Source organism: Entamoeba invadens, assembly GCF_000330505.1.
Source record: "Entamoeba invadens IP1 unplaced genomic scaffold scaff_1105074725199, whole genome shotgun sequence".
Taxonomy (NCBI): Eukaryota; Evosea; order Mastigamoebida; family Endamoebidae; genus Entamoeba; species Entamoeba invadens.
Window position 1 is genome coordinate 602,005 of NW_004440113.1, and position 12,691 is coordinate 614,695.

The 12,691-nt window shown below is 32.8% G+C and overlaps 8 protein-coding genes across 8 annotated transcripts; 5 read left to right on the forward strand and 3 right to left on the reverse strand.

Annotated features, from left to right (window-relative positions):
- Positions 1-291: 291 nt before the first annotated feature.
- Positions 292-624, forward strand: EIN_096720 (hypothetical protein; the record flags this gene model as incomplete). Its single annotated transcript, XM_004254128.1, has 1 exon — positions 292-624. One exon carries the CDS (start codon positions 292-294, stop codon positions 622-624), a length of 333 nt encoding a protein of 110 aa, XP_004254176.1.
- A 221-nt stretch (positions 625-845) lies between these two features.
- On the forward strand, positions 846-1,157 carry EIN_096730 (hypothetical protein; the record flags this gene model as incomplete). Its single annotated transcript, XM_004254129.1, has 1 exon — positions 846-1,157. The coding sequence occupies one exon, from the start codon at positions 846-848 to the stop codon at positions 1,155-1,157; it is 312 nt and encodes a 103-aa protein (XP_004254177.1).
- Positions 1,158-1,272: 115 nt separating this feature from the next.
- EIN_096740 (hypothetical protein) lies at positions 1,273-2,397 on the forward strand (the record flags this gene model as incomplete). Its single annotated transcript, XM_004254130.1, has 1 exon — positions 1,273-2,397. The coding sequence occupies one exon, from the start codon at positions 1,273-1,275 to the stop codon at positions 2,395-2,397; it is 1,125 nt and encodes a 374-aa protein (XP_004254178.1).
- Positions 2,398-2,444: 47 nt separating this feature from the next.
- Positions 2,445-5,099, reverse strand: EIN_096750 (serine palmitoyltransferase, putative; the record flags this gene model as incomplete). The annotated part of the gene is made up of 1 exon (XM_004254131.1): positions 2,445-5,099. One exon carries the CDS (start codon positions 5,097-5,099, stop codon positions 2,445-2,447), a length of 2,655 nt encoding a protein of 884 aa, XP_004254179.1.
- Positions 5,100-6,178: 1,079 nt separating this feature from the next.
- Positions 6,179-7,144, reverse strand: EIN_096760 (pre-mRNA-splicing factor cwc23, putative; the record flags this gene model as incomplete). The annotated part of the gene is made up of 1 exon (XM_004254132.1): positions 6,179-7,144. One exon carries the CDS (start codon positions 7,142-7,144, stop codon positions 6,179-6,181), a length of 966 nt encoding a protein of 321 aa, XP_004254180.1.
- A 541-nt stretch (positions 7,145-7,685) lies between these two features.
- EIN_096770 (hypothetical protein) lies at positions 7,686-8,465 on the forward strand (the record flags this gene model as incomplete). The annotated part of the gene is made up of 1 exon (XM_004254133.1): positions 7,686-8,465. One exon carries the CDS (start codon positions 7,686-7,688, stop codon positions 8,463-8,465), a length of 780 nt encoding a protein of 259 aa, XP_004254181.1.
- Positions 8,466-10,826: 2,361 nt separating this feature from the next.
- Positions 10,827-11,516, forward strand: EIN_096780 (hypothetical protein; the record flags this gene model as incomplete). Its single annotated transcript, XM_004254134.1, has 1 exon — positions 10,827-11,516. The coding sequence occupies one exon, from the start codon at positions 10,827-10,829 to the stop codon at positions 11,514-11,516; it is 690 nt and encodes a 229-aa protein (XP_004254182.1).
- A 186-nt stretch (positions 11,517-11,702) lies between these two features.
- On the reverse strand, positions 11,703-12,026 carry EIN_096790 (hypothetical protein; the record flags this gene model as incomplete). The annotated part of the gene is made up of 1 exon (XM_004254135.1): positions 11,703-12,026. The coding sequence occupies one exon, from the start codon at positions 12,024-12,026 to the stop codon at positions 11,703-11,705; it is 324 nt and encodes a 107-aa protein (XP_004254183.1).
- Positions 12,027-12,691: the final 665 nt, after the last annotated feature.

The window sequence follows — 12,691 nt, forward strand, 5'->3', positions numbered from 1 at the left end:
AAAATAAAACGCTGCTAAAATGAGTGATTTTTTTCTCTATTTTGCTTTGAGAAAAAAAGATTGAAAACCAAGAAACTTCCATAGAAAAATGCTTTTCAGAAGTGATAGTAAAAAAAGTATAAAAGAATTATAACAAATACAACTAAAAGAGTATTTACAAGAAAGAAAAGTCTGTGATAGACATTTGAAGAAGAAACGTTTTAATTAAATTTATTGCGTTCAATAAAATAAAACACAGAGTTGGAATACTCTATAAAAACCGAACTCTTTTTTTTTCATCTATTCAGTGTTATGCAATCAGCATTCCGTCCAGTCAGTGATATTAACAATTATCAATTGTTTATAGGATATCGTAAAGTAGTAAATGGGTTCTCCACAAGTGAAGATAAAAGTGAGAATGTCCCAGTCTCTCCAATTCGTCTCCAACAACGAGAAACTCACAAGAGAAAGTGGGAAATGGAATCAAAAATTCAAGCTGTTAAAATGGCTCAAAAAATTGGAGTATCAAAGACCATTACTTATTTACTCGAAACTCGATATGAAGAATACTATGGTCTTTCTTCTTCTACTTTGCAATATTGGATCAATCAAAGTAAAGGGAGGAAGAGAAGATACTATGAATAATCTCACTCATCTCTTCAAAATCCATTTCATTTCTATTAATTGATTGTATATCAACTTATTTACTATAATGTTTTATATTTTTATTATATTAAATAATTATATATTATTTTATTATAATTAATAGTTTAAATGTGGTAAATATAGTAGATACTATTGATAAGTGTAATTAACTAGTAAATATACTAACAAATCAATAACTGATTATATTAGTGCGAATTTTTATGGAAAAGGACCTTAGCGGATCACAAAATGAACAATCCGAGACGGAAGATGAAAACGTTCAAGAGAAGATTGAGCAGCCTCTCCAACATGAAAAACAGTATAACGATGCGCCTTCTTCCCAAAAACCAGTTGAAAAAATCCCACACGAAGTCGACTTATCAATTCTTCCTGAAGAACAGTTTGCGACGACTCCGACTGTTATAGAAGTTGACGATGTGTACAGTAACAGGAATCCCTATTTTGAAGCAACAACCGTTATAAGTCTCTATCCGACAGTGAATCCTCCACGGCGGAATTTTTATCGGTATTAATATTACATATTAAATCAATAGAATTTCTTTCTTATTCATTATAGTTTAGATGCTATTGATTTTTACTATTTCAAACAACTACAATCAAATAGAACTGTTTATTAATAAGTATAGAATGGAAGTCGATCGACGCATTCGTGCGTACCTCGTCTTAGAAGGGAATCTCCTCTTCGAAGAAGGAGCACGACTGGTGAATCGGAATTTGGGCGGTGTCGTCCATCAAGTCAGTATTTTACAATTATATGGCATCTTATTCGAACATTGTAAACAAGAGAAGTCGTGGTATACCTTACTCTCTTTGATCCCAAACTCCCCCCTTTTGAAGTATAACGACTTCGTCAAAGATTTTAATAACTTAAGAAACAAATTGGGCGATCTCTACACCGATGAGTCCCCACTCGTCCGATGCGTTACCGGCCTCTCGCGAATTATCGCGCTTCGCGCGCAATTAGTCGAGATCTTCCCGAAGATCCCAAAGGCACTTGAGAACCTTAAAATGCCACTCGAGAACGACTCGGCGTATCAAGACATCTTCTCGAAGAAAATTTTGTATGACGAGAAGCGTGTCGAGGAGATTGTCGACAGCGAGAATTTGTATTTAGTAGCGCTGAAGAGGAACATTCTGAACGAGTTGAAGATCATCCGGAAATTATTGAAAGCGACGTGTGTGTTACGCAAACGGGATTATTACAACGTCGGTGTTCTTCACGGCGAAGTCACGCAACTTCTCTCGAGTTGGAAAGAAGAGGTTCAGAGCGATTTACAAGGGTGTGACGAGTTAATACCTCAATCGATGCGGACGTTTGCAGTATATCCCCTCTTTAAAATGTTTAATAAATGGTTAGAAGCCCTTGGTGATGTTGCTAAGATGTCGGGGCTTGTTAACATCGCCTCAAACTTCTTTGAAAAGCAATTTGAGAAAGTAGTGAAGGACCACATCGCGTTCTTCTATTTCCAAAAGATCGAATTTGTCCAGCCCGTCACGTCATTTCCAGCGGGACAGAATGCACATGTGAAAGATGTCATCTTACAATGGCTCAATACAACACCACTCAAAGATGAAGAGAAGAAGTCTGAAGTGATAGAAATCGAAGGGAGAAGTGTATTACTGTATGCCGTCCAATTCAAAACTGAAATTGGTGTTTTACTCTCACAGAAGCTTGAAAAGAAAGAGAAAGTGTTTACTTCAATGACAAACCTATTTGAGAATATATTAACATTTAATCAAGTCTTTCAGTAACTCTTTTAATATGAAAGAAACTTAAAGTAAACTCAAACAACTTCGAATTACAACTTTGCTAAGACTTCAATGAACGTCTTGATCTTCTCGGGAGTAAAGCTCTGTCCTATATTAACTCGGACGTATTTGGTTTGACACCAATCCTCTATTAAATGGACTTGTTGTGCTACAAAGAATCCATTTTCTCTTAAAACCTTCACCAAATTTTCATTGTCGGGAGCATCAAGTAAGACATATGGAGTCTTATCGTCTCCTATCTTCTTCACATTCTTCACACGCTCTTCATACATTTGATCAAACACTTTGCGTCTCTCTCGTAATTCAATTCCTTTATCGACACCTTCTTTATCAAACGTTTGGAAGGCATATGTAGCAGCACGGCATGTAAATGGTGGAGCTGAAGCAGAGAAGATGTATCCCGCTCCAAAGAGGCGTTGTTTGTCAATCATCGAATATTTACCGACAACAAACCCACCTATCGTGTCACAGACCATTTCCATGTTCCCACAATACACATCAACATCATTCACTGTCAACCCAGCTTGCTCTAATGAACCTTTTAAGTGCGCTCCTAATACCCCAACCCCCAAAGAATCATCAACTATTAACAAGACATTCTTCTTTCTTAATTTCGACAACTCGGCAAGTGGCGCAAGGGAGAAGTCTGCTCTGAAAACGCCTTCCGTGACTATAGCGATTCTTCCCGGGAAGACTAGAGTCTCTTTAATCTCTCCGATTTTCTTGATGACATCTTGCACGTCGTTATGTTTGAATTTCACAATTTTGGCTTTCTTTGCTAATCTACACCCTAACTGAATCTCATAGTTGCACATCTCATCGACTAAAACAGTGTCTCCGGCTTGTCCATAGACTGGGACAACAGACGTTAATGTGTTATTCCCATAGGAATACACAAGAGCGTCATTCACATTATAGAACTTCATCAACTCTGCTTCGATAGAAAGATGCTCTAAAGTCGTCCCATAGAACCCTCTTGGCCCGCACGACCCACATCCATAGTGATTGATGACATTCTCTAAGATCTGTGTTCTTTCTTTGTCTTGGCCAAACCCATAGATGTCATATGTGCATAAATCAGTCAAAGTCTTCTCCGGTCGTTCTATTTTCTCCAAAATGGGTCGTTTGTCTGAGTTTTCATACAGTGGAGTCATCGTTCGTGGGTTCTTTGGCTCGTTCTCAAGCTCTTCTATATCTACTTTCTTGGCCGTGTAGAGGACATTTGGCTGTGGTGTGTTGCCAAAGATACAATCCACCTCTTTAAGACTTTCCATAGTCGCGTTGAACGCCTTCTCCATATCAGCATCAGTATGGGCGGCTGATATACAGAATCTAACTCGACACGCAGTAATCGAACAAGCTGGATATCCAACTCCAACAACAGCTACTCCTCTCTTTAAACATCCTCGAGAGACATCTTTCACTTTACCAGCATGATACAACATCACTGGAATAACAGGAGAGTCTCGGTCGCCTAAGACGTGGCACCCGGCGTGTATCAACTTTTCTCTGAATGTGATGGAATTCTTTCTTAATTGTGCGATTCTTTGTTTGCCTTCGTCTGTTTTCATTAAGTTCAAAGCCGCTATAATCTGTCGCGCTTCAATCGGTGACATTGCTGATCCATAGATGTATGAATAACAATTCGACTTTAATAACTCTATCGTCTTCTTATCAGCAGCTATGTACCCACCAGCTGAAGCAAATGACTTTGAAAAGGTCCCCATCAAGACATCAACATCTTCAAAACTGCAGCCCAAGTGCTCAGTAATACCTCTTCCCGTTTCTCCAAGTGCTCCAATGGAATGCGCCTCATCTATATATAAATAGAACCCATAGATCTTTTTCAGTGCTATTAATTCTCTTAACGGACAAAATTGCCCTTCCATCGAATACAGTCCTTCCGCTATAACCATCACCTTTTTGGGTTGACTTCCGTCTTTCATTCCTTTAGTCTTGAGGAGTTCCAATTTGTTCTTCAAGTCTGAGATGTCGTTGTGTTTGAACACTTTGACTTCCGCATTGGAGCTTTTAATTCCTGTGATGATGGACGAGTGGTTCAATTCATCGGAAAACACGACATCGCCTTTTCCAAGTAAAATTGGGATCAAAGTGCTGTTAGTCGCAAAGCCCATTGGAACGACGATTGCAGACTCTTTGTGTAAGAAGTCGGCCATTAACTCCTCGAGCTCTTCTTGTTCTGCGGAAACGCCACCTTCCGATGCAAAGCCAGACATTGTAGCTCCCGTAGTATTTAAAGTCTTTAATATCTGTGGAGTGACTATCGGGTGTAATCCACCAAATCCTAAGTAATTGTACGACCCAAAGTTCAAAGCTTCTCGTTCGACGCCATCAACTAAGACTAAGTGCTTCATATTTTCAATGGGAACTTCTCGTCTGATCCCAACGGTAATTTCCTTTGCAGCAGAGCCACAAATTGGCCGGTTGAAACAATCATAAGATGTCGAATAGATTTTTCTGATGTAGAAGTCTTCGGGAGTCTCTCCTTTTAAAGGCGGTTTTTGGTCCTTTAACCCTAAATAGTACAACGACCAATCGATATAGTCCGTCGCTTTCGCATAGCCAAGCATGTAATAATAGCCATATGTGGCGTGGCGTTCAATGCCAATATAACGCCATAAGCTTCCCCAAGTGCTTAATTGGTATTGATCGTTGTTTTCCATTGTTTGTTAGTATACAGTTGCGACACAATTTATATTTCTCAAAACTAAGGCGTTTTCTAATGGAAATTGGAATGTTTCATACTTAATTCATTGGGTTTACTTGGAATGTGTCGGGATTCACTGTCTGTAAATGGCTGACCCTATTTTAAACCATTTTTGTGACTTCAAGTACTATAATATATAATTTCATAAACCATATTTATTGTATTCTATTTCTGGAGCATCTGATGAATCAACGTTAGAATTGTGGACTGCTCGGGCGGAATTCTGCTTCGTTTTTCTAAAGTTCTTTTTAATACTATTGACTGTTTTCGTTGGGTACTTTACACGAAATGTCGCCTGATTTGTGGGAACTGTATTTAAATTTGATAACTCACTCTTTTTAAAAATAATCGATGGCGTTGTATACCTTCGATTACCAAATAATGCTATCTAACTATTATTATCGTTTAAAACAAATGTTAGGATTTTTTACTAAAATTATTAATTAAAACTATTAATTTGATACTTTTTTGAGTTTTGTTTTTTGTTTTATTTCTTTTTTTTTAATTGTTTCATTTGATGATAATTGTTACCAAATTAATGGAAATGCCTTCAATCTGTTTTTATTAAAAAATACTTTACCAGAAAGTCCATGAGTACTATGGCATATTATTTTGGCCTATTTAATGCCAAAAATCTTGGAATATCAAGTATTTTAGGTATTTATTGGCGATTTTACCTATTATTTGTCGATCCTGTTTTCCTCATTTTTTAGTTCAATTAACTAGTAATATAGGTATATAATGGTAAAAAACTATTAAAAAAAATTTTAATTATTGACAAACTTATTTTGTGTTATTTTTGATTATTAATTAAATGAAATAACTATAAGTAATGATAAATAAACCAAAAAATGTGGTTCTGTATTTGTTTGTTTTCATGGATGGAATAAAAATGCCCAGACTCTGTTTTATTTTAAGAAAGTAAAAGAATTTAACGAAAACTATGCAAAAAATAAATTAAATTTGAATTAAAAAAATCATTCAAATCAGTGTAATTTGATTCAAAATTGACAACATAAGAATCATTCAATTTTTTCACTTGTTCGACTTCTTTCTTGGCTTTTTGTCCACTGATGCAAAGTACTTCGCAACGAGCGAACCGGAACTAACTGCCCCTTTCATATCTTTATCCAACAACAAATCAACACCTTCTTTACTCGTTGGGTATTCATTAATGAAATTACACGACAAATCGATCCGTTGAATACACTTAAGATCAAAACAAAGTCTGATTGGGACTGTCTTTATTTTATTTGAGAAGAAGTTGAGTTTTTTCAACTTTTCAAGTCTAAAGATTGTGTCCGGGATCTCTGATATTTGGTTTCGTTCCATTTCGAAGATCTCGAGATTGTTGAGTGAGAAGATTTCGTCTGGGATTGTCTCAAATTTGTTGTCATTTAAAATGAGTATTTTGAGATTTTGAAGCAGTCCGAATCCGTCTGGTATATTTCGAATAGAATTAGTAGAAAAGTCGATTGAAATGAAGTTATTCATAAATTGGAGGCATTCCCTCTTCACCACTCGAATCACCAATTTCGAACAATCAATCCGCGTTACTCCACTCTTTTCCGCTCGTTCCAGTTCTTTACTCAAGCCCCCCTTTCTCACACTCTTCTCATCCATTTTGAAATTTTGGTTGGCAAGCATCTCTTCGGCTTCTTTGATATCCCCACTCATCCCCATCGCTTTCATATAACTCATGATTTGATCAACTGTGATATCACCAGTCTCATCGACTTCTTCACACTCCCCAGTAATCTCTTTCTTTGATTTTGTACCAAAAGTGTCATAAATATACTTTTTAGACGGGTCTTTAAGGGTTTTGTATGCTATTTGGACTTCATGGAAATGTTGAAGGGCTTCAGCGTCATCCGGGTGTTTGTCGGGATGATATTTTAATGACATCCGATAAAAAGCTTTTTTAATATCGGTGTCCGTTGCCGTTTTCTCTATCCCAAGTACTTGATAACAATCTACTACCTCTTCTTCTATATCGTCCATCTCTTTTTTTTTCAGTCTAACACAGTGGCATTCTATTTACTTTATTTTTTAATTATAATATAATTATATTATTATATTTGTTTTGTGTGTTCAATAAATATTGAGTTTTTTAATTAAATGTTATTTAATTGTTATTATAAAAAGAGAAAAAATAATATTTATATCAAGTCAAATAAAAGAAGTTAAATGATAATAATTATTACTAATTATTTCAAACGTTTTTATCTATCTTATTAAAAGTAATAATTTTTTTTTTAAAAACACTTATAATTATAATTAATAGTAATATTATTACAACTTTTAATGAATAATAATTACTATAAAATATTAACAGAATTTATATTAATTAAAATTTGTTAAATGATTAAATTATTCTGTTTAATAAATTATTATTAAATTTCTGTTGAAATTATACAATAGAAAAACAATTTAGTCTAAAGGTCGAATTAGATTTAGTTGTAAAGAAAACATTAAAAAAAGAGTTTAAAAGGTGTTTAAATAGACACAATTTCATCGAAAGATCTAATCCGACAAATTCAGGATGTCGATTAAAATAACTTTAATTCAAACAGATGTGTATCCAACTCTTTCACAAACATTTTCCGAGATCGAACGCCTTGTCGACAGCCATCCTTCTGACTTATATTTACTTACCGAGTGTTTTACAACGGGGTTTTCATCTAATTTATACACAATAGCACATCCCAAAGGTGGGTATGAAATAATTAAAAAGCTACAAGACATTAGTAAAAAGTACGACTGTAGTTTTATAGGTGGTATTATATGTGAAGATGAAGGGATATATTACAATCGAGTCATAGTAGTGGATAAAAATGGTCTTCTTTCCAAATACGACAAAGTACATTTATATCATTTTGGCTGTGAAAACCAATTAGTTCGAGGAAACTTGCGTGTTGTTGTGACTTACAAAGGAGTTCGCATTTTCTTAGCAATTTGTTATGACATCCAGTACCCCGCTTTCATTCGGCGAACAGACGCAAACGACTATGACATCATCGTTTGTCCTATTAATTATGGCTCGAAAATTTTTCACACTATTAAAGCGTTAGCCGCTACACGTGCTATTGAAAATGGAGTATGGGTGTTCTGTACAAGTCGAATTGGAGTTGATAAACTTGGCATCGAGTTTAGTGGGCATTCTTTTGTTGTGAATGAACTTGGGCAAATAGTTGGGGAAGCGGGAGAGAAGTCAGAGGCGTTAACTCTTGTCTTTGATAAAAGTCGTTTACAGAAAACAAAAAAAAAATTAGGATTGGGTGAGAAGTTCGTGTTTGATAACAACACATGGTTCAAAAGTTAAAATAGAGTTTTTGTATAATTTCATATAGTTTTTGTTAGGTATGAAGTCTTCTTTTTTGAGTAATTGACATTTGATGATTTCTCTGAAATTGTGAATAGCCATCTCAGAATTTTTTAAATCAAATAAAACGGGTTCTGGGGTTTTTAATTCTATTATGATTTGGGTTATTTTTATAATAAATAATAAACAATCAAAAAATAGAGATATTAATGATATATTATTTTTAAACTATTATACTATTAAAATAATTGTGAAGTTCTAGTTTAATAATTTAAATTAAAATATTGTTATTAGATTCAAACAATTTGGGGTTTTAAATAATATGAATTATAATATGATTGGTCGAAAATAAGAGCTAAAAGTGTCGAGGTGCTGAATTAAGATCGTTTTTTCTTTTTATGACATTTTACATCATCCAAATAAAGATATAATTGCAGAAAATAAGATGTTATTAAACCCACATTATCCCGATTTTTATTAACTTTTTGGTGTAATTTTATACTACACTTGATTTGGTGCCCAAAACTCCATTTCTCGATTTTATTTTTTATTTTTTTTATCCAAATGGTCTCCGCGTGTTGACCATAACAAACAAACGCCTTCTTATTTTTTTATTTATTTTTCCTCAAAATAATTTTATTACCCTTTGTTGTCATGCAATTAATAGTAAAAATAATGAAAACATACTATTACATTCACGAAAACAAGAAAAAATTTTACAAAAAAGAAAAAACGAAAAAAAGAGAAGAAAAAAGTCAAGAAAAAAAAAACAAATGGCAGAAAGTGGCACTTCCGAAACGAAAAACCTTTTTGCGTGTCAAAAAAATCAACGCAGAACTCAACGAGTATAAAAAAAAGAAAACGAAATAATCAGACAATGGCGTCGCGCATCACAACAAACCACAACTTATGTTTAACATCAAAGCCGTTTATTCCGACGAGTAAATTACTATTTGGGAAGAAGGAAGATCTTCAGTCACTCTATATAAAACCTGTCGACATCGATTCCGAACGTAACAGACGAAGACTCTTTTTAGATAAGAAGAACGACTTCACACAGTTCTGCTCAGTCGAACTCGACGTCGTTCACGAAGACTCTTCCTGCTCATCTCCAGAGGTCGAGGAAATCGAGAGTAAATGGGTTAAACTCGTCAAGTTGTAAATCTAGTGTCTATCACTCTGTTAATTCACTCTTGTTTGTCTTATTAGTATTGCTATTAATTCTTTTATTATTAAAGATTAATATATGGAAGAGAGTGTTGAAAGTTGACGTTTTTGTTATAATATGTGAAATGTTTTCGTGACTTTGAAACGACAATTTTTGGAATTTGAATAGTAAAATTTATAGTAAAAAATCAGAACATTTGTTATATTCATTCTTTTGCTTCTTATTTTTACTCAAATGAATAATAAAGTCAAAAAGGTCAGAGAAAAAGTGACAAAATATTTTTGTAGAGACATCTATTATTTTGGTGACTTCTGTGTTTAGTAATGTTGTCGATTTTTTTTTTAATTATTTTAATACCATACTCATTCTATTATTATAATTATGAGAAGAATTCTCATTTCTTCATATTAAAAAAATAATAATAATATATTAAAAATATAATAATTGGGGTACTTTTACTTGTTTTATTAACTATTTATAATAATAACCATTATGCGCTTTTTGATATTAAAAACGTTTAAATAGTGACAAATTCGGAACGAGATCGTTATTGAATTGTAATTCAAATAAATGCTACTCCAATTCAACTAACTATTGTTTTAATTACAATATACAATATAAAATAACATTTTAACACTTGTTTTTTTATGAAGAACAGTCAATTGTCATGTGATTAATAAATAACCATAAAGTTATAATATTAACATTGAGTTTTGTCCCCAAAACAAACCACATTTCTCAATTCGAAAACCTCAAGTGGTAGAAAAGAGCCAATCAATACTAATTAATTAAATAAAAAAAATCAGGCGAATGATAATCAATAGATCACTTGAGTTTTATTTTTTTAAAAACCGTGATGATTGTAAACGGTGTTTTATCCCAGTACATATTCACTTTTTCTGGTGAAACAATTATTTTCCCAAAACTGTGATTTTCCAGTGTTTTTGCTTTTTTCAATTTTAAAATAGATATTCTGAAAAAGAGATGAAAATATAATTAAAATTACTACCATTTATTATAATTTAACTGTTGCAACAAACAAATAAAAAATATGAACAGTTTTCAAAAAAATCCACGCGAATGGGACAATAAAAAATAGCCAATGTCCTGTGGTATTTACAAATCAGATGAAGTTTCTATAAAAACATTTCAAAAACTATTAAACCGTTGAGGAACTGCAAATCTTCCGATTGATGAGTACCGCCCCAATGTTGACCAAAGAGCAGCTGAATCGATTAAAAGTCGTCAAGAGGAAGAGTCAAAGTGTTCAGAATGAGAATCGGCGGGAGATAGTCTATCTTTCTGTTTTAGATTGTATGGGCTATTCCTTTGTATTAACACGTCCCAAGAAGACTGTAGTAAAAAGTGTTCTTCCCTTCATTCACATTTCCAAAATAATAGATCCCAGTGGTGCAATAGTCTTATCTTATGAAGATATTCGAACGGAGGCTTACTCTTTAAAAATCGGTGAAGGGAAAAAAGACCAAGAACGTCGAATTACTCAATACGTCAAAAACAAAACAGTCAATTTAATGATCGACATGATCATAGGAAATCAATTCATTTTTAATAGTGAAGAAGGCCCAGTCAAACAATATTCAATCAACACTTTAACACCTCCACAACGAAGATTGGAATTCTTCGTTATGTTCGACGGAACAAACTGTTGGTATTTGGACGTCAAAAATCAAACGACGTGTGAGGCCATCGACATCATTCATAAAAATCTCTTCGACCAAGTCACGCAAAACAATTTCTCGGTCCCACCTTCCGCAATCGACTTGTCACATGTCATGCAGTTCATGCCGACACTTCCCGCTGACGCACAAAGCGTCAGCAATCAGGAAAACCAAGAAAGTGAAAAATCCGTGTCTAAACTATAATTTATTATTATTTAACTATATATATATTATTCAATAATTATTAGTTAATTATTCATATATTAGTATTTAACTATAATTTATTAGTATTTAACTCGAGTATATACAATGTACTTAATCGATATATAAATTCATTATATTATATAAAATATAACGACACTAAGATTTAAAGTAAATTAAAAGAACAACTTAAATTGATATCCCCAACTGTTTGCAGAGTTCCGTTTTCTCCTTAACAATGTCATCTGTGCGGAGTTTGATTTCTTCAAGTTGTTTAAGAAGATCAGATAGATCAATATTCTCTGCGATAGTTTGTGTTGGGGGATTGGATGGGGAAAGATTTGTAATGGATGATAAAGAAGGTTCTTGTTCGGCTTGTTCACCCCGTAAAGGCTGATCAATTGTAATGGATGCCACGTCTGGGGCAGTGTCCGTATTCGGGACAACGTTGATACCACTTGCGTTAATATATATGCTGACCGTTCCGGTTTTAATCACGTGATCTTGAGACATGATTTTGTCTTTTATTTTTCAAAGTTCAATTCTCTCTTTTTCTTCGTTTTATTTAACAAATTATTTATTTAATGAGAGTTAAATTATCTTTTATAAAATATATTATAGATTTATATTAGATCTATATAGTTTTACTATTTGAATGGTAAATCAATTAAACTATTTTATTATCAATTATTTCTATAAAATTTGTTTTTTTAATAATAAAACTCTTATTATTTGATGGATATAATAAAATATATAAAATAATATTTATTAATTCCAATAGTTAAAAAAAACAAAAAAATATTATTTACATTTTAATAACATAATAATTTACAAAAATTTAAAATACAAATTTATTAAAAAAATTATTTTAATTATTATATTTTTTTTTCAAATTTTTTATTATTTAATACAAAAAGTAAAAATTAATTTTGTTTTCAAAGAACATTTATTTGTTGTAAAATTGTTAAGTTGTTTTTTTTTTGTTTTAACAAAATTAAAAAAACTTTTTTTTTTAATTTAATTTATTATTATAATTTTTTTAATTCAATTTTTTAATTTTGAAAGAACTAAATATAATATAAAACACATCCATTAATTTTGGTGAAAATAAGAAGAAAAATGTTATTCGAAATTGATATAGAATTTGCAAGTAAACTCGGGAATTGTTTTTCTCAAAA